Raw genomic sequence first — 24,935 nt, forward strand, 5'->3', positions numbered from 1 at the left:
AATCTTATTAAAATTAAGCACAAGTTGGAGAAACTAATATCACAATTAAGTGTGGACTGTTAAATATTAGATCTCTTTTGTGTAAATCCCTGTTAGTGCACGACCTGATAGCGGATCATCACATTGATTTATTTTGTCTTACTGAGACCTGGCTTCAGGAGGAGGAGTATGTTAGCTTAAATGAATCTACACCTCCTACCCATCTTAATTATCATATTCCACGTGTTACTGGTCGAGGAGGGGGAGTGGCAGCAATCTATCAAACCAGAGAAGACAGAGAAGTTAGTGAAGCTTCAGACCTGTCTTAAAGACATAAAGTCCTGGATGTCTTCAAATTTCCTCCTCCTTAACTCAGGAAAAACTGAGGTCACGGTGTTTGGTCCTGAACCTCTTAGGGATAGATTAGATCACATGATCACTCTAGATGGTATCTTATTAACATCTAGTCTCTCTGTGAGGAATCTAGGAGTAACTTTTGACCAAAATCTCTCCTTGAACTCACACATTAAAACAGTCTCTAGAAGTGTTTCATCTGAGGAACATCACAAAGATCAGGAAACTACTGAAACTACTGATGCTGAAAAGTTAGTCCATGCATTTGTTACTTCCAGGCTGGACTATTGTAATTCTTTATTATCAGGGTGTCCAAACAACTCTTTAAGAAGCCTCCAGTTGATCCAAAATGCTGCAGCCAGAGTTCTGACAGGTATTGACAAAAGTATAACTCCCGTACTGGCGTCTATTCATTGGCTGCCCATTAAATTTAGAATAATTTTTAAAACCCTTCTTTTGACCTACAAGGTCCTCAGAGGCCTAGCTCCATCCTACCTGGAGGAGCTAGTGACACCTTACCAGCCCAATAGATGGCTACGCTCTCAGAATGCTGGTCTACTTGTGGTTCCCAGAGTCTCTAGGAGTAGAATGGGGGGCCGAGCATTTAGCCACCAGGCCCCCCTACTATGGAACCAGCTCCCTGTCCAGGTACGGCAGGCTGACTCCATCTCTACTTTTAAGATCAGACTTAAAACTAACCTCTTTGAAAAAGCTTATTGTTACTAATTCTGCAGTTCCAGTTACTATCATAGACAGACAAACTATCATACACTGGTTTCCATGGTTTCCTCTCCTCTCCTCTCCTCTCCTCTCCTCTCCTCCTCTCCTCTCCTCTCCTCTCCTCTCCTCTCTCTCCTCTCCTCTCCTCCTCATCAAGTAGACTAGTTATGCTGATTCTTGTGTAGTTTTTCTGCTCCCCCCCTCCCCCCTTTCTGTATTCATCTACAGGTATCGCCGCCTTCGGACCTGCGTGATAATCTCCGGCCCCGCTGACCCACTCGGCCGGCGGCTTGCATAAATAGTGTATTTTTGTATGTGTTTCTGTGCTCTGTGCTTCTCCTCTCCTCTCCTGTCCTCTCCATTCTATCATCTACCTGTCCTCCTCCCTCTCCTCTATCACCTACCTGTCCTCCCCCCTCTCCTCTCTTTACCCAGCCGGCCATCAGCAGTAGGGTCCCCCTACATGAGCCTGGTCCTGCTCAAGGTTTCTTCTGTTAAAGGGGATTTTTTCCTTGCCACTGTTGCTTGTCTGGGGTCAGGCCCTGGGATTCTGGAAAGCTCCTTGAAACAATTTTGATTGTAAAAGACGCTATATAAATAAAGATTGATTTGATTTGATTTGTACAAATGTTCTTCTAATGTATGTGGACTGACTAACACCTCTGAAATATTTCCGTTTACTTCAAAAGCCAAAATATTGGAATTTGTCACAATTTGGTGCCAATCTGGTCTGACGGCAGACCCCCTCAGAGTGTTCCTCCTGGGCTGAGGCTCAGACTTCTGCCAGAAGAAAATCTTTTTCTGGAGGCTGCCTGAGAAGCTCTTCTCAACTCAGGAGATGCTCCCGGGTTTCCCAATCTTGTAATTGCAGATAGGACCACGTTCATTCTGAGTACAGGAGGGGGTCATTTACTGCCAACACAATGAGACTTATAAGGTCATCAAACCTGTGAAATCTTTTGAGACATGAAAGAAATGAGAGACACAAATGCAGGTGAACTTTTAATGAGGAATTGTTGGGCAGCCGATTGATCCTGATGAACTCGGAGCAGATGTTGGTGTCTCTGGGTGGACTCAATTGTCCTTCTGCTAGAGATCATGTAGTATATCTGGATTTGTGAGCCACTTTTTTTTCCAAAAAATGTTTTTTTCTGTTGTGCAGCTGAAGGATATTCATACAGGATTCAGCGGAAGTTCTCTGAGGATATAGACTGGTCATATACTGGTGAGTACCACGTTGACAGGGAACACCAGAACAGTTTCCCACAGGTGAACACTAAAACATCATCACTGAGGGTTTCAGCTGATTAGCTGGATGCTAAGAGCTACATCTAGAGCTATAAGTAAGTGATACACTTCACCCGCTTGATTTAGCATGTTGAATCACCATCATGTGCGTTCACAGCATATGCAAAAAACAAAAAAGGTGACAAGAAGCGGAGGAAGTTATGCACGAAGTAAAACTCACATAGGTGTACAAATGTACTTTGGAAATGCAAAAAAAAAGCTCTGATGTCAGTTGTACTTCTGGAGTCTCCTTAGCCCAACAGTGACATGTTCCAAACACGTATTTCGGAAATAATCCAGCTCAACAGAACCTGAAGCACCACCACAATCATTTCTGTGCCAATGTGTGCCAACAGTGTGACGAGCCAGTTTGAGAAACCAAGCAGATAAAAGTAGAGTGATGCTTCCAGATGTTTTGAGAGTACATGAACTTTGGCTCTGTGCTCTTTAAGGGACTTTAAATCAAAACAACTGGGCCAAGAAGTTTCCATCCTGCAGTAACGCCAGACAGTCTCCTATCAACATCGAGGAGAACCTGGCTCAGGTGAAGCTGCACTACCGGGAGCTGAGCTTTGAGGGCTGGGAGAAACCCACCACTGCCCAGACCACCATCAAGAACGATGGGAAGACTGGTAAGAACACATGCTCTCAACTCTGGAACCAGAACTTTCAGGCTCTTTGTTAAATGTTAGACAGGGTTTTGGGAGAGAATGTTGGTCTCCCTCGAGGTGCAGATGTTTGCTCCACCTTTCTGTTCATGAGCGCAGTGAGAAAGAAAAGAGATGATGATGAGTGAACACATTCATGTTTCATCATGAACATTTCAACAGGATGTATTCAGCTGAGTCAATATTTACCCTCTGTGGAGGGAAATTAGCTTGTAGAGTTAAGCGATGGTCCTGAAGAGAAGGGCACAGTAATCATCACTGAAGAGTTGCTTTAATTCTTGCTTCTCATTATCAATGCAAACATTGAAACAGAATCATTCAGCCGTGGGACTTCTGGATCACAGGGGAGGCACACTTTACCTCCCAGGGTGAACCTTTCCATTTCCATAGATAGCTTACCTCCTCTACTTTCTAAAACAACCATCCCACAACAGGAACATTTCAGTAGGAACGTTAAATCAAGGCAGGCCGAAGCTTGACATTGATGTTTAGGGATGGGGAGCGCCGATACCAGGCATTGGTATCGGGCCGACGCCAGTCCTTTTTCAAAATATGGGTAGTCGTAATCACTAACCCGAACCAGCAACCAGGTAAAAAAATGTTCAAACATAGCAAACATGACTTCTCCTGTCCCAAAAAGCTCACAGGTTTGAGAAGTCTGTTAGAGTTGCTACAGGTGTAATGAAGAGGAGTTCCTTGTTTTGAAAGTTTTTCCAGAGACTTCAGTTGCATAGTTTACAGATATCTCTCTCATTAACTGATGACATTTCACAGCATCCACATGTTGTTTGCTAGTAAAGATGTTGCTTTCTTATAATGTTGCTAGCTAACGGTTGTGCTAGCTAAACAACTTGGGTATTTCTGTCAGCACAGATGTAAAAAAAAACACAATAAAGCCAATGAGAAGTGATTGTTGTTTGCATTAAACAACCAAAACAGACTAGACATGTCTCCTTGCTTTCAATGTATTTATTGTATCTTTGTGACATTTATGTTTTGAGTGAAGGACATCACGATGTGAAGGACACTAACAGTTTTTAATTTTTAATATGTTGGATGCAGACAAACATGTTGGCGATGTGGAATGTGCAGTATCGTTATTACAAAAAGGTAATTTAATTATATTAAGGTAATTCAGTGACAGTTAAGCTGTTATTTCCATTTTTTCTCAGTTCATTTTAGTTTGTCCTGATTAAACTTTGAACTTACATCTGACCAGTTTTAAATGACCTCTAGAGGTCCTGGATATGCAACCATTTCACCTCAGTCAGTTTGGGAAAAAACAAAACACAAGGCTAAAAAGTACACAGTAACCAGAGCACAGGCATAGACAATAAATAAATAAGTTATTTAACTAGACATGTTGGTTCCTCACCTGATCGGTTATGGGCTTATGTTGTAAGTCTAGTTTAAGAGTAGTAATTTAGTAAAGGACCTCAGGGTGTAGAAAGAGATACATTCACAAAAGTCCACAGATGTGTCGGTAATGGTGAGTAATCGAGTGCTTGACGATGAGTGCTCGAGTGTGAGAATTTGAAAGTGAGGACTCACAAAAGAGGACTCATACTCGCACTGAAAGAAGTGGTATCAAACATCCCTAATGATGACCTCCCTAATGACCTTAACTGACCTTGTATCTTGTCAGTGGCCATCAACGTGGATGGAGACTTCTACATCGGTGGAGGGAGTCTCAGGTCAAAGTTCAAAGTAGGACGCATCACCTTCCACTGGGGTCGCTGCAACGCCTCAACAGAGGGCTCCGAACACAGTGTGGATGGGGTCAAATACCCACTGGAGGTCAGGCTGATGTCATTTAAGCTTCAGTATTCTGCTGCTCATGTTTGAAGGGGTGTGAAGGTGTTTGAAGAAGTGTGAATGGGTGGAAAGGTGTGTGAACGGGTGTGAAGGTGTGTAAAGGTGTGTGAAGGGGTGTGAAGGGTTCTGAAGCTGTGTGAAGGAGTGTGAAGGGGCTCTATTCCTCTGCTCTGCTCCCACAGATGCAGATCTACTGTTACCAGCCACATCACTTCCACTCGTTAGATGAAAGCATCAAAGCCGGGGGCAGGATCGTTGCACTCGGCGTGCTGTTTGAGGTATGTGCACATGCATACGCACCATGCTGTGTAATTAGAGAGTGTAAATGTGATGCTGGGGGTGGATGAACGGGAGAGTTACCAGACTCAGCTGAAGGAGTGCACGCCTGCTGGTCCTGGATCAGCTTGTTGCTTCTCTGAACTGCAGTTTGGCCTCAAGCTGTTGGTACTTTCAGACAGAACAGACAGAATCTTCTGAGGTGAAGCTACAGGAACATCTGCCTTCAGAAGGTCTTCACCCTCCTGGTTTTGTTTTCTGGAATAAACAAGCTCACCTGGATGATGAGGAGGTTCCTGTAGCCTCAGGCTGACGCCCACGCTATGGAGCAGACATAGCAGAGATGGAATGTTTCTTTAGAAGTGTGAGATGTTCTCCTGGGCTCTGGCTCTGATGGTGGAGCTGCCAGGAGGGCTTCTGTGACCACTCTGGTTTCTGTCTGCAGACCAGCAGCCAGGAAAACAGCAACTACACTGCCATCATGGAGAGCATCAGTGGCGTCAGCAGATACGGTGCGTCCTCCTTTCTCTGTCTTTCTTTTTCTTCTGTTGACCCAAATGTTATCTGTGCAGGTAAGAGTGCACAGGTGTTACCCTTCACACTGCAAGGGCTCCTGCCAAACTCCACAGAGAAATACTTCGTCTACAACGGTTCTCTGACCACGCCCCCCTGCAGCGAGACTGTGGAGTGGATCATCTTCAAGAACCTGGCAGCCATTTCCGATGAACAGGTGAGCTAAACCTGAAGCACCTGTTGAACTCAACTGTGCATACAATCAAAAAGGCAAGATGAAGTATCCATGGTAACCATTTTCCTTTAGTCCTCCTGAAAGCCCAACTTGATATTAACCCACTTTGTGGTAGCTTCTGTGGATATTTGTCCATCAAGTCATCACTTAGCTTGTCCATTTAGCATTTAATCTGGCAGCACAAAATAAGGAGCACACAAATACCACTGTCTACCACCTGGAGACCACAGTTTTACCTTGGCATCATCCATCTTTATGCAGAAAAGAGAAATTGAAAAATTACGTCAGAGTGTTTCACAAATACTCAGTAGCTTCCAGGACAGTAGCCCAAATAAACTCTGGTCTCTAAAGGCTAACACCTACCTAACACCTACCCCATCTAGCTAACACCAACCCCAGCTAGTCCCCCTCCCTCTCCTTCTCCCTCTCCTTTCTGTAAAGCGCCTTGAAACAATTTTGATTGTATAAGACACTATATAAATAAAGATTGATTTGATTTGATTTTGATTTAACACCTACCCCAGAGAGTTATCTTCTACCCCAGCTAGCTAACACCTTCCACAGATGGCTAACACCTTCCCCAGCTGACTAACATCTAGTAAGGTAGCTAACACCATAAAGCCTGTCCCAACTGAGTACATCTCCAGCTGAATGCAAAGTAGACATACAGACAGACATATAGATGTGGAGACACCAGGGTCCACATAGCTTCCTGTCGCATGAACAATCATCAGTTGTCACTGCGGTGAGATCACAGAGAATCTCCACCATTTCATTTAAAATCACTCTGGTTCCATAGAATCATCAGTTTTAACAGGAACACTGATGTAGGTAAGAAATGTCCTAAACACATCCCAACATGTCAAACATTCCAGCTGCACCTTACCTTTAAAAGAGGTGGTGCTGACACCAAGCCTTGCATACCAGACAGGTGACTCACCTACACAGGTAATGAGTAGGGTGAACAGTAAAGACAGGTGACAGTAGCAAGCCCACTGAAGTTCTACCTATTTTGAAGTGTCCATCCATCTATTATGTACATCTGGAGAGAGGCGGGGTCACCCAGGACAGCTCACTGCAGGGCTAACCTTGACCTTTTAGCTGTGAGGTGACAGTGCTAACCATTGCTGTGCCACCATTTTTAAATGTCCATCCATCCATCTGGTTCCACTTTTCTATTTAAATGTTTCTGTAATAATCAAAGATTTATGAATGGCAAATTAGAACATTAAATCAACTGAGATGTTTTTCAAAAAGAGGTATTTACAGCTGAGCTTTGATTTTTGGAGCTAAAGATGGCTACTGCTGCACACATGAACCATTCATATTAAATGTTGCTGTGGTTGTTAGCTCACTATGACTAGCTATTAGCATCAGAGTTTGTTATTCAATGTTTTTATGTCCATAAAACCCCAAACTTCCTGATAAAGATGTGAGTTGGCTCCCCTCAAACCCTCCCCTCAGGCCTCCAGACTAGTTTTGCAGGCCAAGAATTCAGAAGAATTCAAACTTTCCTAGTATTTATGTTCAGACTCCAAATGCTGGACTGAATCAGTTTCCTTTCGAGATTTTATCTGATGTGTGCTGGTGTGATGTTAATGCTGCTTTCCTTTGCAGCTGGAGACGTTCTGTGAGGTGATGACGATGCAGCAGGCTGGATACGTGATGCTGATGGATTACCTGCAGAACAACTACAGGGAGCAGCAGCAGCAGTTCATGGGTCAGGTGTTCTCCTCCTATACCGGCAGTGAGGAGGTTCTCACGCCAGGTAACAACAAAAAGCACCAGCAGGAGACTAAAACACAGAAAGGTCACAGCAGGTCACACAGAGCAGTGTGATTGTCACGTCACAGGAATCTGATCCAGTTAGCACCAGTGCTTCCGATTTTGGAGCATCTTTACATAAAAATCCATAAGCTCCAGCTAAAAGTCCACCACAACATTTGTCAGGCCCCAAATATTAAAAAATCAGCCATTACCTGAACGTTGCAGACATTAAAACACTTTTTCTAATGTGTTTCTCATCACTGAGTTGATCCAGTTTGATGAAAGTCCACCAGTATATTCGGGGCCTCATCAGAATTTTGGATATGAGCACTAGCAGTTTAGCTGTCATTAGGTGTGTATCAACTTCCTGTCAGAACAGCTACATTCATCAGGAACATGTGGGCCTCAGAGCAGGAACCACTAGACCAGCCATGCTGGGTTTATGGTGCCCTCTCGTGGTGGTTAGATTATTTCTTGTTACTGATCATTAATCTGTTTTAATCCCGCCCACTGTCTTTAATCCCGGTACGGACCCACAACACAACAATACCATAGAACCTTCTCGGTCTCTGCTGCTTGGATCTGAAATGATCCAGGCTATGGAGATCTGAAAGTTGATCTGTATTCTTCTGTCAGTGTGTAGTTCAGAGCCGGAGAACATCCAGGCGACTCCTCACAACCTCAGCAGCCTGCTGGTGACGTGGGAACGTCCACGGGCGGTGTACGATGCCGGCATTGACAAATATTCGGTCAGATACGTGCTGGCCAGTGGGGAAAAGGTCACACCGTCCGTGTACCTGACTGATGGAGACCAGGACGTGGTGAGAGTCACATGACTGAAGCTCTCAAATCAGTGACTGATGAATGCTCATGATTATGGTCCGTATGGTCTGTTTGTCACCATCAGCGTCTGGGACATGAAGTACAGGGTGGGACAGCTGTAGTCCGACACTGAAGAAATAAAGCTGACTGAATTGAACTGGTCGCCATGGTTTCCTATATTAAATCAGAGCTGATATAATACCTTCTATATCCACCAGGGGGCATTACTCACCGACCTGTTAGCCAACAGCAGCTACGTGGTCCAGGTGGCGGCGGTGTGCACCAACAGTCTGTTTGGCCGTCTAAGTGCTCCTCTGATGGTCACCATTCCCATCGATGACCCGGGTAAGAGACAGACTGAAGGTGGAGTCTTGAGTTAAAGAAATGAAAATATTTAAAGCAGCATTGCTTTGATTTGGAGGAAAAGGTCCAGGTAGCTTAGGTTATCATCTTTTGGGGGGGGGGGGGGTTCTCACTTGCTCTCCATCTTTGATGTGTGCTTTGTTTGATGAGATCCTGTGTTTCAACCTGATTTTTTTTACTTGAGCTTACTTTCTGCCACAGTTGTAGATGCCACTGCCATCTTTGTTTGTGTTGTTACTGTAACAGTATAACTGGTCTGTACTTTTGCAGAAACAACTTGGAAGCTTGTAATACACTCACTTGGAATCATAAATTGTCCCTTTTTCTGTTTGCCAACAGCTAGCAGACCAAGATTTGTCTAACCTTGAACTATACTCTAAATCAATTAGCCGAGGAAGCAACGTTCATTTTTTGTGTTTCTTCTTCTGTGAAAGACCAAATGTAAACTTCTTTGATCCTCCGACAACAGAAACGAACCAATGATCCCTGAATAAAGACATTAAACTGTCTCCATGTCTGACTGCTGAATTAGAACCAGTCTTCTCCTCAGAACCACAGCAGATGATCACGCGTTTAACTTGGTCTCCAAACTCAAAGATCTTGTTTCTTCATGTTTGACTTTTCTGAATCATCTTCCTCCGTCTGAAACGTTAAACCTCATCTCATGACTTCACCTGTGACAGGTAAGAGCCACCCCCTCTCAGCCATCCCTGAACATTCCCATGTGTCCTGTGTTTCACGTGTGTCGGGGTTCTGTCCCTAGAGGACAGGCAGAAGGTTCACAGCACAGGTTTTGTCTGTTCGTCAGCTTTTAGAGGAGGGTGCATGAAAGTGTGACACGTGTGAATGTCCTTCTGTTTTTGTCCCTCCTTTATGTCTTCTCCACCTCCTTTCATCTTTTCTCAGAGAAATGTCTCAGTTTAATGCTCACAGTTTAGCACATAAAGGCATCTGGACTTTTTATAGGATGTTGAAGACCACCTCTCCTCTCACCTGATGATTACCCTCAGGTCTTTGGTGCTCTGGTGCACCTGTACTGGGTCTGACCTGTGTGTCTTCAAAAACCTACAGAAGTTCAGGTCCTGCACTTGTGGGTGAGGTAGAACTTTGGTGGCGAGCTCCCATCAGGCGCAGCTTCTCTCCAGATCACCTGGTCTGAGTTCACACAGCAGAAACTTCACTGTTCAGGTTGATTATGGAGTTGTTCTGTTGGAGTAACCGTCCCACCATGGGCGGTGTCACAATGAGATCACGTTCATCCCCTCCAGGTGTTGGCTTCACATGTCGCCTGTTCTTTTTTCATTGTGTGTGCTTCACTGTGATTGGCTGCCAGTGTAAAAAACTGGTCCGTTAGAGCCCATTGCTATCTGGACTAGTCTGGAGAAGCCATGGTGGCTGCTGATTTGTGCTCCACTTAGGATTGGTTTTTATTGATCTTATGTTTCTGTGTTTCCTGTGCAGACGGAACCTTGGATCCTGATTCTGATGACTTCCTTGTGGAGGTGAGGGAACCCTCCATTTCTCTGTGGTATCGCTTTACTTGTTCTCTTTTTAAAGGTGTTGTTCTATTACCAGCAGGACCGATTCGACCTCGAACTGCTGTGGAATGCACCCATCCACACGAATGATTACAATCCTACCCAGGCTCCCACAAGCTTTCCACGTTCTTCTGCATCTGAACCTCATCTTTTCCTCACACCTGAGATCAGGAGCACAGCAGAGTCTGGAAAGGACCGAACTATGACTGATCTGCCATCCTGGGCCAAGCCAACTGACCACAATCAAGTTCTGTGCCAGTTGGCACGCTGCACAACAAAAGACTCTGAAAAGCGAGTTGGTGGTGTGAGGACCACTCCAACTTTTGCCAGTGCTTCATTAGCATCCAACCAGGCTGAAGCAGACACCAGTGTGGACACTCGTCCAGGAGGCCAACCAGAGGTTCAGGACGAGATCTCAACCCAAAAACCTGATAGAGCAACAAGTCAGAGCGTGCTTCATTTTTCATCTATCCCGACCTCCACCCAGTTGAGTGGTATTCTCTTACAGACATCGTACCCACTGGCTACCGGTGAGCAACTCTTTGTCCTCCCCTCCTCTGCCTCCTCTTGCTCCTTTGCCTCGGACCCCAGCTTTTCCTCCACCCGCCTGCATGACCCTTCCGCCTCGTCCTGGGCTCTTATGTCATCCTCTGCATCAGACTTCCAGCATGTTGCTACAGACCCAAGTCCAGCTACTGCTTCAGTTCCCTCAGCTCCTCTTGCCTCCTCCTTGCCCTACTACCCCTCTGACCCCCTGTCTGATGGGGGCTCTGATTTGTTGCCTGCGGCGTCAACCTTGAAAGTTTCTCTTGGTGATACCCCTCCTCTCCAAACAATGCCGTATCCATCTGGCACAGAATTTCCTGACAAGTTTCCCGGGTCGTCTGGGGACCTATCACTGTCAACACCCTCCCTCAGTCCCACCCTGCAGCCTTCAGTTCTTGTCTCAAGTGTCTTCCCTTTCTTTGGCACAACTCTGGGTTCATCTCATTTCTCCTCTGTTGGGTTTGAGGAATCAAAGTACGCTTCAGGAAGCAAGGTAGAATCTTTTTTTCCTGACACAGGTAGTGGGAGGTTTAGGTTAGCTACTGATTTGGACCCCGTATGCGGTTGCTCACTGGAGTCATCGGGTTCTTCCTTCTGGTTGCATGCTTCTCCTCATGTTCCTCTGCCATCAACAGTGTGGGACTCTGTTAGCTTAGCCCTGTACTCTAGCATCACTTCAGGCTCCAGTGTTAGTATCGACAGTTTTCTACATTCTGAGTCCATGCTGGGTTCTGGTGGTCTGTCCTTGGACCAGGATTTGCTCTCCCACAGTACTGATACTCCATCTTTCCCTTTCACCCTCTCACAAATCAGCCAGGGCGCCTCCACCAACCTGCCCCTTTCTGTTTCAGCCCCACTGCCTGCTGTCAGTAGATCCTGGCTGACCAGCTCTGACCTGCAAACCTCTGCCCCCCCTCTGTCAGCCTCTGCCACTCCATTTCCCCTCACCCCAGAGGAGCAGACATTAGACATTGGCAGCGGTGCTTCTGGCTCAGCCATTGTTCCCGACTCTCAGGAGAGTGTAGATCAGGAGTGGGACAGGATTCAAGTCTCTGGAGGCTCTGGAGGAAGCAAGTACCCTCTCTCCACCAACACCGTTCCCCCACCTACCACCTATCAGTCCACCCAGAGTCCCCATAATGAACACTCGTCGGCATTTTATTTTGAAAGTGAGAGTGGTAGCGCCACAGAGGTGGGAGATGCAGCAATGCCAGCCCTTCCTGCTGTGAGCGCGGTATCACCCTGGTCGTTGGGCACAGAGAGGCAGAGTGGCTCAGGTCAGGGTGAAAGCCTGTATGACAACGAGACGTCCTCTGACTTCAGTATCTCTGAGCACAGAGAGAGAGAGGAAGAGGAGCCAGTTGCAGGTAACAGAACCCGTTGGCTGCCTGAACATATGGATTCATCTCTAGTATTTCAAGGGTTGCATAGCCACCATCAGCACAAGCGAATGATGTTTCAGGTGCTAAAGTCCATATGAGCGATGATGATGTCGTTCTTTGGTAAATCAGGTTGGGTCAATAGGTCCAATGACTAAGAGCAGCCAACTGCTGTTCTATTATGCTAATGTAGGGTGAAAGATTTCTTCCACCAGTTTAATATATAGAAATATTCTCACATCCATAATCTAAAAATCACCAAAATGTTGGCTCATCAGTAATTGTATTTTCTTACATATTGTTTATATCATTAGCATTGGTAGCAGCAGCAATAATAGCATAGTATGAATATTGGAATGAGTATCACAAACATTAGTGTTACTACGCCATAGTTCTGGTCTAGTTTTCTATTTCCTAATTCATTTTATTAACTGTACGTTATCTATCGGTTTCATAGCTTTTGTAGCATTACTCATGAAGACCACCAGAGTGCAGTAGAGCTGTAAATATCTTTAATTTGTGTTGTGTGAGGGAGGGTAAATATGTCATTTATTTCCAACAATGTACTTTCTTTTATCATTTACAGGGAATATTGATACATGTGGTGTGTGGTTATAGCTGTGGTTTCATCTTGATAAAAATTTAAAAAAATAAATAAAATTTCAAGGTGTGGTGGGTGCTCAGCCTGTAGGGATCTGGGCTGAGATGCAGAGGGTTCTTGGTTCAAACCCCAGTGTAGACTAAACATAGGAGGGATTCTGGAAGCAGTAGGAAGTTCCAGGATACTTTCAGAGCACCACCAAGGTACCATTGAGCAAGGTACCGAACCACCAAAAGCTCACATAGGGCCCTTTGATGAGGGGAGAACCCTGCTTTCTCCGCCCCCACCCCCAATAAATCAAATCAAATCAATCTTTATTTATATAGCGTCTTATACAATCAAAATTGTTTTAAGGCGCTTTCCAGAATCCCAGGGCCTAACCCCAGACAAGCAACAGTGGCAAGGAAAAACTCCCCTTTAACAGAAAGAAACCTTGAGTAGGACTAGGCTCATGTAGGGGTACCCTCCTGCTGATGGCCGGCTGGGTAAAGAGAGAGGAGAGGAGAGGAGAGGAGAGGAGAGGAGAGGAGAGGCACAGAAACACACACAAAAATACACTATACAACGGGTCAGCGGGGCCAGAGGTCATCATGCAGCTCTGAAGGTGGCGATACCTGTAAATGAATAGGGGGGGAGAGAAGCAGAAAAACTACACAGGAATCAGCATAACTAGTCTGCTTGATGAGGAGGAGGAGAGGAGAGGAGAGGAAAAAGGAAAGACAATTTGATTTGGAGGCCAAGCACTCATCTGTCTTCCATCATAGAAAAATGCTACATTAAAAGCTGTAATTTTGAGTTTGAAACCAAAACCCTTTTTAAAAAAAAAAGAAAAAAGAAAAAAGTCTTGAATTACAATCGAACCAAAGGTAGCAAAGTTCTAAAGCCATCCAGTGAGGATGATGAAGGTTGGGCCTTCCTCGCATTATTGGGCTTAAAAACTCAAATCTATTTTCATTGGCTTTTTTCCAAAATCTAAAATATTTACAATATTTCATCAAATTCAGATTAATAAGATCAAAGGGAAAAGTTTTCAAAATATTCACAGATCAATCAATGACCGTCAGTCATGTGACCAAAACAACTCCTTACCTGCGTAAGGCTGAGTCTATGGCGTCTTCTTCCTCTCTCCACCTTTTTGTTGAGTCATCTGGTTAATGAAGCCCAACTAAACCGGTTGGAACAATCAGACAAAACATAAAGATCAAAGAAAGCAGCACATTTGTTGTTTCAGTCTCTGATTCTAGAGCAGAGGTCGGCAACTCAAAATGTTGAAAGATCCGTATTGGACCAAAAAAAACAAAAAACAAATCTGTCTGGAGCCGCAAAAAATTAAAAGCCTTATATATGGCTTATAATAAAGGCAACACATGCTGTAAGTGTCTATATTAGCTGTATTAATCTACTTTCCAAATGATAAGTAGGCTACAAATACATAAAGAGCATTCATGATTAAATGTTTATGTTCCCTGCAATGCATCCTGGAGAGAATGACGCACCACGTGACTAGTCTGCTGTACGATGGTGCTTTAAGTTTAACTTCCATTATAATGAGATGTTGAAATTAAATATTTATTATACATATTTTTACAGCATTGTAAATCTTTAAGAATGTTTGTCATGTTTTTCCTCCTACAGAAATTTTATTAAAACAAAAAATATATTCACACCATGTTTTTCCATTTTCACATTTTTGAAAAAGCTCCAGGGAGCCACTAGGGCGGCACTAAAGAGCCGCATGCGGCTCTAGAGCCATGGGTTGCCGACCCCTGTTTTCCAAATTGTATTTGAGTCACCTGTAGGGGGCGCCGGAGACAAGAGGAAGACAACCAATGCGCAGGCCTGTGTGCATTGGTTGTCTTTGTTTTCCACCATGCTCTCCTGACCTTTACACTTCCTTTTTTTCTCCTGACGTTTTCTCCTGGCTACTCTCAAGCAGTTGATAGCCGCGGATTCAGGTGCTCTCAGGTCAGCGAGTGTTGTTCAGTGCTACAATGACGCGGTATGATCAAATGTGCTGGTGGGTGTGTGTGAAGTTGAGCTTTGGCAGGTGGCTGGAGTGCTGCTGTCAGCAGTGGTGGCGGTGTGTTTGTGAAGATGTTGAAGTTCTGACTGAATTTGTTTCTCAGGGTTTGGTTCTACTCAGCAAGTCAAATGATGTCACATGAAGGCTGGTCCAACTATGCATCAGAAAATCTTTTCAAAGTGGTCAAAGGTCATTGGTATCCAATGATTTAACTGTATTCCTGCTGATGGACAGATAAGCAAGGGAAGAGTGATGAAGGAGGAAAACAGAAAGAGAAAAGGAACAAACACATATATCATACATGCAGATACATGGAAGTGGAAGTATCACTAAAACTGAGGTCAGTCTCAGAGAGAGGGGGCGAGATTAGAGATGTAGACATGCAAGAATCAGGAGAAAGGAACCCACCTGATCGTGTCTCTGGTCCCCAGCAGCCTGAGCCTGTAGCAACGTAGCTAAGACAATGCTAAAGCATAGCTGTTCCTCTTCTCACTATTAGCATTAGCTTAGTGAATCTCACATTCATCAACATTTCAGTAGCTTAGATCTCTTCATAGCTACTAATAAAATCCACACACGTTTTCGACCATGTGTAACGCTTGTGTAAATGTACAACCATATAAATAATGCTTGTCACTCTTGTAAATTACAATTTTAATTCATATTGCGCTCTGTTATAAAAATAATAAGCATATGCCTTCAAAAAACATGATATAGGCATATCCTAAACATGACAAACAATTAGAAATATAAGACATTTAGTTAGTTAAATTAATTGGCAATAGGTGGCTCTTAACCGTATCACTTTTTAAAAATGTTAGATAGCTCTACATTCCGACAGCTATCACGGATTTAGATTCGGCTATATCAATTATGCAATATAACATTGCTGGTTTCACATTTCTGCTTCAATCTGGAGAGAAAATTGCCCAAATTGTTTGGCACTGTATGACTTAGACTGAATTGATCACTAAGGTATTTGTCATCTAAGGTCTTTTTTTTTAGAATGTAGACTATTGTGACATAACATTTATTACCTTACCATCTGGGGTCGCTACCTCCATCAGAGATGATTCCTGACAAAGCGCTCTCCCCAATAATTCCTGCCATTCGTCTGTATTTGACAATTTGGACAGTGAGCCTCCTGCTCCTTCTGTGTGCACAAATACATATTTGGCCTCTAGTTTTTATATCAAACCACCTTCCTTTGACCTCGGGCATGGTTCTGGGGATGGCATTCACTGCGTCTGTTACCTCCTTCCAAGCTTTTGATTTGCCTGTCCCTGTCACACCACTGCTTATTGATGACATTAAAATGTGTTTTATTTTAGCTCAGCTTCACTCAAAATAATCCCTATCTCTGCTTCATAAAGTTCAAAACTTTATGAAGCAGAGATAGGGATTAACCTTTGTTCTCTCTCATTTTGCTTATGCCATGACTGACAGGTAAACCGGACACATCAACGTCCAGTGACATCAACAATGGTGCTCATTGCCAATTCATGAGTGGAGATTTATGCAAATAGCTGATTAGCGGGAGCGCACTGTCAATTTATGATCGTTTGGCATTCATGATCTACAGACGTGTTTACAAGATCCGAGTTCCCCAAACACAGTTTCACATGTTCCTGAATCCGGAGTTGTTTGTTAGTGGAGTAGGCTTATATGTGTAAATCTGTAGCTACTGGCCCCCGTTCTACTGTGAAAGCTTCTGGAACTAGCAGTAAACTGAAATCCTCTATGTTATGGATTGGGGCTGAATATGTCTGAACAGTGGGTAGCAACAAAGTGTTTGTCCTTCATGTCCATGACTTTGTCCCCCTCCTCTTCGTCAGAGATTAGCAACAGCAGCCACGAGTCACGGGTGGGATCGGTCAGGGAGAGAGAGAGGACAGCCATCCTTTCCTTAGCTATTGTGTCCAGCCTCGCTGTCCTTGGCCTCATTGTCCTCATCGGCATCCTGGTGTACTGGAGGTGAGTTCTGTTGCGCGTATGTCAAGGTGTCTTGGACAATATCATCGTCAATCAATCAATCAATCAATCTTTATTTATATAGCGTCTTTTACAATCAAAATTGTTTCAAGGCGCTTTCCAGAATCCCAGGGCCTAACCCCAGACAAGCAACAGTGGCAAGGAAAAACTCCCCTTTAACAGGAAGAAACCTTGAGCAGGACCAGGTTCATGTAGGGGGACCCTCCTGCTGATGGCCGGCTGGGTAGAGAGGAGGAGGAGAAGGGAGGAGGACAGGTAGAGAATAGAATAGAAAGGAGAGGAGAGGAGAGGAGAGGAGAGGAGAGGAGAGGTAGAGGACAGGTAGAGGAGAGGAGAGGAGGAGGAGAGGAGAGGAGAGGAGAGGAGAGGAGAGGAGAGGAGAGGCATAGAGCATAGAAATACATACAAAAATACATTATATTGAATATTGAATAAGCTACCGGTTGAGTGGGTCAGCGGGGTTGGAGGTCATTATGCAGCTCTGAAGGTGGCGATACCTGTAAATTAATACAGAAGGGGGGGCGGGCAGAAAAACTACACAAGAAATAGCATCACTAGTCTACTTGATGAGGAGAGGAGAGGAGAGGAGAGGAGAGGAGAGGAGAGGAGAGGAGGAGGAGAGGAGAGGAGAGGAAAGGAAAGGAAGGAAAGGAAAGGAAAGGAAAGGAAAGGAAAGGAAAGGAAAGGAAAGGAAAGGAAAGGAAAGGAAAGGAAAGGAAAAGGAAACCATGACCCAGTGGGGTGACAGAGGCCTGTCAGGTGATCATGTTTCTGGACCCCGGCAGCCTTGGCCTATAGCAGCATAACTAAGATGTTAACCTAATGATTAGACGACCCCTTAAGTATGATAATTTGTCTGTCTATGATAATAACTGGAACTACAGAATTAGTAACAATAAGCTTTTTCAAAGAGGTAGATTTTAAGCCTAATCTTAAAAGTAGAGATGGAGTCAGCCTCCCGTACCTCGTCCATCTTTGACCTTCAGCTTTCTGTCAGAGGCATCTCTTCTTATCTTATTTTTACTGTTGTCCTTGAGAATGTTTTAAATTGACAGGATTTCAAATATGATCTGAGCAGCACTTCATGGCAAAGGTTCCCAACTTTCATCAGACAGGTTCAGACAGCTTCTAGACTTCACAGATTGTTCTTGTTTTGAACTCCAGTCCTTGTAGCTGCAAGACTCAAGCAGCAATAATCCCCAGATTAATGAACACCACTCTGAGGGTCATCAGCCTGACCGTGTCCAACAGGAGGAGGCATGTCAGCATCTTGTAAGGCCAGATTCCAAACGACACTAATCCTGCCGTGCTCTTTTTCACTGCCGCCACAAAACACAGTGCTCATTTGGACACGGCTGATGTGCATTTAAGATCAAGCAACTTTAAGTGATATGCAGCTAATTAGCAACAGACAAAAATATTTCAGCCAGAGCAGGATGTTAGCATCTGCTTCAGTTAGCGCTAATGAGCAGCTGTTCTTTTCCAACCAGAGTTTCTGGTAGTAAAAGGAAGTTCTGTGTTGTTTGGAGTTGCCATAGCAACATGTAGCCCCTATCAGAGAGAATGGACAAGATTTAGCCAAGTTGTTGCTAACGGTGAAGACCAGAGGTTCTGTAAACTTCAGGTATGTAAACATCTGGAGATGCCCCCTGATGTGTCCATGCACACAGGATCTTTAGCAGCGGTGGCTCTTGCTCCATACAGGCTACAGCGTTGCTTCTACAGTCGCCCAGAAACAACCAGCAGAATTAAATAGGAAATGTAATACATCTTTACATGTAAGATGATGTTGCCCTCCTCAACAGCCACCACAACTTCCCTGAACGGACAGAAGGGGTCAAGTCCATTTTCTCACCACTAGTTGTCCCCAAAACTCACAGACTGGATATTTGAATCTTTAGAACCTGAAAAACACAGCAGGACACAGCCGGTGCTTCCTGCAGAACATGGCATTAATCTGAGTTTCGATCTCCCTGCTGCTCATAATCCCTGAAGCACATTTGTGTGACGCCACTGCTTCATCCCAGGCGGAGCCCATCCTGTTAAAAACGTGTTCTGGATTATGAGAACACAGATTTTTCATGTGTTTGTGTGAAGATTAACGTGTATTCTCCCAAATCTGGGCCCAGTGTGCCGTGGAAACAGATGTTGACTGATGTGGGGAGACGTGTCCACAGCGATCTGTACTGCTCCATAATCAGAAAGACCTAGTCACATCTGAGATCCAGCTACAGATGCAGTTCTTCAGAGGTGCTTTCATTGTTCTGAAGAACCCAGAAGACTGGAGTGAAGCAAAACAATTCAAAGGTTGCCATGGCAATAGTATTCAGGCTCCAGTCTTCTGGGGTTGGTTATTCTCTGCAGATCCTCTCAACTTCTGTCACGGAGACTTGAGGTTCATGTCAAGCTTCATCCAGGACTTGCATAATCTCTGCCTATTCTCTCCTCTACCTGTCCTCCCCTCTTCTCCTCCTCTCTCTCTACCCAGCCTGCCATCAGCAGGAGGGTCCCCCTACATGAGCCTGGTCCTGCTCAAAGTTTCTTCCTGTTAAAGGGGAGTTTTTCCTTGCCACTGTTGCTTGTTGGGGGTCAGACCCTGGGATTCTATAAAGCACCTAAAGACAATTTCGATTGAAGCTATTCAAATATTGATTGATTGATTGATTGATTGATTGATTGATTGATTGATTGATTGATTGAAGGAAGGAAGCAAGCAAGCAAGGAAGGAAGACCTTCACAGAGGTCTCACACTCAGTCCGGGGTTGTCCTGGTTGTGTGCCACGAAGGTTCTGCTCTAACCGACTTTGTGTGTGTGTGTGTGTGTGTGTGTGTGTGTGTCTGCAGAACTTGTTTCCAGACGGCTCACTTCTATGTGGACGATAGCTCGTCACCCAGGGTGATTGGACCGACGTCCAGCGCCACTCTGACTTCTGGTGTTGACATGTTCTTCAAAATGTGATTTGCTTGAGTGGCGTTTATCAGGTCTCAACTGTGTTTGCTTGCTCTTCTTCAGATAAACAGTCAGCGTTATCCCTCACGGAGTTCGTCAAACACGTCGTTGAACTTCACAACACACAGAGTTTTCACCGAGAGTTTCAGGTATGACTCAAATCAACAATCAAATCTTCAGACCAGTTGCACCTGTTCTCCGACCCTCCACCAGAAAAAACTTAAAGGACTCTTTATTTTTTAATGTGTTCGTGGGCTTGGCCTGGTCTCTGCAGGTGTGTTTACAGGTGTGACATCATCAGCAGATGCTGTGGATGTTGAGGACGTGTTGCTTGAATGAAGCTTCTTTTCCTTCAACATGTTTTTCTCTGCCTGACTGTTCTCGTCAGTTGAATTTGTCTCTGTTTTCTTGTAATCCTGTGTGTTTCACCTCTTTGCTTCACTGTGTTGTCATGGAAACATCCTTGCTGCCTGCCCTTCCTCACCCTCATCATAGATTGTAAAGGAGAGCTATGAGGTAAGATGCTCTCCTCATCTTATAATTCAGCAGACAAAAGCTGAGTTGGCTATTGCTCAAACACGACAACCTGAGCCCACTGTACCACTGCTACTTCCTGTTGTTGAATCAGCTGTCTGTCATCTGATACCAATAACTACAAAAACTACAAAAAGATTATTCAGCCTAATTGTTTTTAGTTCCAATGATGAAACATGTGTGTCCAGGAGGTTCAGGCATGCACGGTGGATATGGAAATAACAACCGACAGCTCCAACCAGCTCCGACAGCTTCCTGACAACAAAAGGAAAAACCAATACAGCAACATTTTGGCCTGTGAGTGGCTGACCATCGGTGACCAGTTGTGTTTTGTCAGATTATTTCATCTGCTACAGTTTGCAGTCATCTGATTGGTTGTTTTGTGCTTTGAACACAAATATGAATTCATCACAAAGTTTGTCTCCTCCACATGAACCATCAGATGACCACAGCCGTGTACAACTGATGCCAAAGGCCCACAGCGATTACATCAACGCCAACTTCGTAGATGTAAAAGAACTTTTTTCAACTTTGACCATTTTGCTGTAAAACCCTCATCTCGCTGGGGTCAAGTAAAAGCTATAAAGCAAACAAAAGTTTCTCTGTCAGTTTTCATGGAAACATGACGTTCTGCCAGCAATTCACTGTGTGATGATGATGTGTGAAGGTGGACCAGTTGAACAATGATGCACTGCAGCATTTGTTCTTCCGGTACAGGCCTGGCCCGCACCAGCATGTGCAAACACCCTTGATCAGTGTTCCTGTGAGTGAGTGAGCACATTCTCCTGTCTCAGTCTCCCACCTGTATGTTGTCAGGGCTTCGGAGTGCCGCGGTATTACATCGCCGCTCAGGGTCCTCTGAAGTCGAGCACAGATGATTTCTGGCGAATTATTTGGGAACAAAATGTCGGTGTTATCGTCATGATCACCAAGCTGGTGGAAAACGGCAGAGTGAGCTTCCTGTTGACATCTTCAGAAATGTCAGCATTTTGTTGCTGTTTGATGTGAGCGCCACTCGTATTCTGTCTTTTTTGACACGCTTCCCTAGAGGAAGTGTGACCAGTACTGGCCCACAGACATGCCGCAGGTCTACGGGAGTTATCTGGTGACTCTGAAGAGCAGCAGAGTTCTGGCCCACTACACCCAGAGAACCTTGACTTTGAGGAACATCCACACCAAAAAGGTGCTGCCTCTGCTAGAAGTGAGCAGAAAACCTTCCTGTGACCAGACACCGCCCATGAAGCTGTTCAACAGCATTTCCTGTGTGCTTGGCATGCAGGGCTGTCAGAGGGGCCGGAGCATCGAGCGGACAATCACACAGTACCAGTACACACAGTGGCCCGACGTAGGGGTCCCAGACTTTGCTCTCCCGCTCCTCAGCTTCATCCGCAGGTCCTCGAAGGCCAGGACAGACGATATGGGCCCCGTCGTCATTCACTGCAGGTAAGATGGTGCGTTTCTGTCCCCTAGCGTCAGATCTTGCTCATTATTTGTGTTCCACAGCGCCGGAGTGGGACGGACGGGCACCTACATAGTGCTGGACAGCATGTTGAAACAGATAAGAGACCAGAACGCCGTCAACATCATGGCCTTCCTTAAACACATCAGGAAGCAGCGGAACTATCTTGTTCAAACTGAGGTTAGAGGTCATCCCCAGCCCCAGTGCTGAAAAATGAGACAATACTCATCTTTTGGGGGGGAAGCTGAGGTCCCACCGCCTTCACAACTCAAAAGCTCTGAAAAGTCTATTTGATCTGACGCGATTAATCTAATAACCTCCACAGGAACAGTACGTTTTTATTCACGATGCCTTAGCAGAAGCCATCACGTGTGGGGAGACGGAGGTGATGGCAGCGCACCTGCGCAGGTACGTGGATGAGCTGCTGGCCCCAGGGCATGCTGGGAGGACACGCCTGGAGAAACAGTTCAAGGTCAGTTAGCACAACAACACTCCCTCTCAGTCAAAATCCGAGGTGTTGATACAGGTGTGGTTTCTCCTCCGCAGCTGCTCCGTTGCTCCGGAGTGAAAGTGCATGATCATTCTGCGGCGCTGCTTGACTGTAACCGCAGCAAGAACCGCAGTGGCGCCGTGATGCCCGGTGAGCCCAGCAGCACGCTGGCACTACTAAGCTCCATGCTTTTGTTAGCGCAATGTTAAAAATACAGTAGCCTTCTATTAGCCTGTCTTAGCCTTGTTTTCATCTGCATCAGTCTGAAGAAATAGTTCTTTTCCAGCTGAACGGTCACGAGTTCGCCTGTTGGTGACGGAGGGAGAAACGTCTGATTACATCAACGCGTCTTACGTAACAGTAAGAAAATGTGGTTTCTTTTTCATCAGTTCACCAGAAGTAGCGTTAAGTTCATGTGTCAACCTACTGTTCACCTGTTTGTAGCTGGAGTTGATGGTAAGAAAAGCTTCATGGCAAAAAAAAATCTGTTTCCTCCTGTGATCATCTGCAGGGTTACAGGCACAGCCAGGAGTTCATCATTACCCAGAATCCTTTGCCTGGCACCATGAAGGACTTTTGGAGGATGGTGTGGGACCACAATGCACGCATCATTGTATCGCTGCAAGCAGCGTGGGGGAGCGAGGTGAGGAGATAGCCAGCTCGCCCCCTGTGATACATCACACTGCTTGAGACACTAGAACTTCCTGTCTTGCTGATTTGTTGTTAGGCGGAAGAGGAGGTTGGGCTTTGTGCCCTTTGGCCTCAAAAAGGTCAAAAAATCTGCTACGAGCTGTTCACCGTCATGCAGAAGAATGAGGATCGTATCTGTTTGTCCAGTGAGGACGTGTTGGTGATCCACAACTATGTACTGGAGTCCACAAAAGTACGCTAATATTTGCAATACAATATATAAACACACATAAGTGCACTCTGGAGCATCAAGCTCTGTTCTTGGTCTCAGAAAAGGATTCACATCTAAAACTTTCTCCTTCAGGATGATTTTGTTCTTGAGGTGAAACAGTACTGCGCCCCCAGCTGGCCAAATCTGGATAGGCCCATCAACAATACCTTTGAGGTGGTTGCTATGGTGAAAAACCAGGGTGCCATAGATGGCCCCACTGTGGTCCATGACCTGTAAGCCCTTCTCTGAATGTTTCACCATCAGGACAGTAATATTTGTGGGATTGACAGTGAATGCATCTTTTATTTGATCAGTGTGGGTGGAGTCACTGCGGCAACATTCTGCGTGCTGACGTCTTTGACTCAGCAGCTGGAGGCTGAAGGTTCTGTTGATGTCTTCCAAGTGGCCAAGATGACCAACCTGATGAGACCGGGGGTCTTCAGCCATGTTGTGAGTTAGGGGCAGGGCTTAAACCAGAGCCTGCAGTGGTGGGGCTTAAAGGCAGGGCTTAAAGGCAAGAGAAGTGGGAATTGTGTAGCATTGATGGGATTTTTCTATAATGGCAAAAATATTCTGTCTGTTGGCAGGATGAGTTCCAGTTTCTGTATGAAGCTCTGCTGAGTCTCATTGGAATGCTGGAGCAGGAAACATCCTCTGATAACAATGGTTCCGTCGTGGTGCGGACTGGACGCAGCGTTGCTGAGAGCCTTGAGTCCCTCATTTAGCAGGAAAAAGAACATTCTTTCATTTCTCCTCCAAAAGCAACAAAGTTGTTTCTATACCGGTTGAAGACGACAGCAATTCGGGTCAGAACCAGTCCCATCCCTTCCCTGTGTGCCTTCTGGGACCAAATGAGGAAGATTTGAGCCAAAAGTGTACTCAAAAGCAACAAAGTCTCTTTTCCTGTCATGATTTAAAAAAATGTGTTTTTTTATGAAAAAGGTTGAAGTTGAGCTGAAAACACTGAAAAGGTTTTAGGAATGTAAATAATATTATTCTAATCAACTCAAGGGGCCAAACTTGTATTTATACATTTAGATTTGTACATTTGACCCTTAGTGCGTTCACATATTTTGGTTCTAACATTTTTGAAAACTTCTGTTTTCGTAACACTGAAGCTGAAGTACTAAAACATTTCATCTGCTGGATTCTCAATAAACAGAACCAGAACCTCTTATAGTCTGGCTTTTATATTTGTCCAACAGGGAAAAAGGCAAATAACTGTATATTTGATCAGAAGATTTTGGAGAAGGAGCATCGCTATCAAAGTGTCCCATCAGCAGATTTTTCATGAAGGTACTGCTCTAAAGCACAAACTAAAGAGCATTTGAACAATTCAGAATGACAGAAATGATCAGTGGTTTAATGATGCCAGAACTCACTTGGATGTGTGATGGCTGTCCAACATCAGCAGCTCAAAGGTCACAAACAGCCATCAGGTGTTAAAACAACCAGCGGGATTATCTTTTGTCCTGGATGCTCTAATCCCAAAATCGACCTGTCGTTCCATTTAATTTCCTTTTGAATTAATCCGGGTTAAGGCGCTGGATGAAAGGCATCTTTTCAGGACAGAAAATGGGTCAAGCATCCAGACAAGCATTCACAAAAAATCTTCCCCCGAAATTAGACAAGAATTTAAATTAAAAGGGTTTTCTGAAGCAACAGAAGATAAATTAGCTCAAAAAAAGTTTTAACTGAATGTTCTTATGTGTAACGAGTCACA

General features: G+C 44.8%; 1 protein-coding gene across 5 annotated transcripts in view; it reads left to right on the forward strand.

Annotated features, from left to right (window-relative positions):
• ptprz1a (protein tyrosine phosphatase receptor type Z1a) overlaps positions 1 to 24,389 on the forward strand; it is a 29,163-nt gene extending 4,774 nt beyond the window's left edge. Inside the window, exons 2-31 of one of the 5 annotated variants that reach the window (XM_057051965.1) lie at positions 2,216 to 2,278; positions 2,793 to 2,972; positions 4,654 to 4,805; positions 5,006 to 5,101; positions 5,545 to 5,611; positions 5,672 to 5,829; positions 7,465 to 7,615; positions 8,251 to 8,435; positions 8,655 to 8,781; positions 10,261 to 10,301; positions 10,375 to 10,867; positions 11,735 to 12,250; positions 16,722 to 16,860; positions 19,723 to 19,811; positions 19,892 to 19,977; positions 20,324 to 20,344; positions 20,551 to 20,659; positions 20,805 to 20,872; positions 21,179 to 21,313; positions 21,411 to 21,563; positions 21,642 to 21,805; positions 21,866 to 22,001; positions 22,147 to 22,293; positions 22,368 to 22,461; positions 22,598 to 22,671; positions 22,823 to 22,954; positions 23,039 to 23,194; positions 23,306 to 23,445; positions 23,527 to 23,662; positions 23,800 to 24,389. In XM_057051965.1, the coding sequence (XP_056907945.1) occupies positions 2,216 to 2,278; positions 2,793 to 2,972; positions 4,654 to 4,805; positions 5,006 to 5,101; positions 5,545 to 5,611; positions 5,672 to 5,829; positions 7,465 to 7,615; positions 8,251 to 8,435; positions 8,655 to 8,781; positions 10,261 to 10,301; positions 10,375 to 10,867; positions 11,735 to 12,250; positions 16,722 to 16,860; positions 19,723 to 19,811; positions 19,892 to 19,977; positions 20,324 to 20,344; positions 20,551 to 20,659; positions 20,805 to 20,872; positions 21,179 to 21,313; positions 21,411 to 21,563; positions 21,642 to 21,805; positions 21,866 to 22,001; positions 22,147 to 22,293; positions 22,368 to 22,461; positions 22,598 to 22,671; positions 22,823 to 22,954; positions 23,039 to 23,194; positions 23,306 to 23,445; positions 23,527 to 23,662; positions 23,800 to 23,937 (4,346 nt within the window). In that variant the 3' untranslated portion in view covers positions 23,938 to 24,389. Of the gene's footprint in view, positions 1 to 2,215; positions 2,279 to 2,792; positions 2,973 to 4,653; positions 4,806 to 5,005; positions 5,102 to 5,544; positions 5,612 to 5,671; positions 5,830 to 7,464; positions 7,616 to 8,250; positions 8,436 to 8,654; positions 8,782 to 10,260; positions 10,302 to 10,374; positions 12,251 to 16,721; positions 16,861 to 19,722; positions 19,812 to 19,891; positions 19,978 to 20,323; positions 20,345 to 20,550; positions 20,660 to 20,804; positions 20,873 to 21,178; positions 21,314 to 21,410; positions 21,564 to 21,641; positions 21,806 to 21,865; positions 22,002 to 22,146; positions 22,294 to 22,367; positions 22,462 to 22,597; positions 22,672 to 22,822; positions 22,955 to 23,038; positions 23,195 to 23,305; positions 23,446 to 23,526; positions 23,663 to 23,799 lie in introns of all 5 variants that reach the window. The other 4 variants (XM_057051963.1, XM_057051962.1, XM_057051964.1 and 1 more) reach the window with 4 other exon arrangements.
• Positions 24,390 to 24,935: the final 546 nt, after the last annotated feature.

This window comes from Takifugu flavidus, chromosome 13 (genome assembly GCF_003711565.1).
Source record: "Takifugu flavidus isolate HTHZ2018 chromosome 13, ASM371156v2, whole genome shotgun sequence".
Taxonomy (NCBI): domain Eukaryota; kingdom Metazoa; phylum Chordata; class Actinopteri; order Tetraodontiformes; family Tetraodontidae; genus Takifugu; species Takifugu flavidus.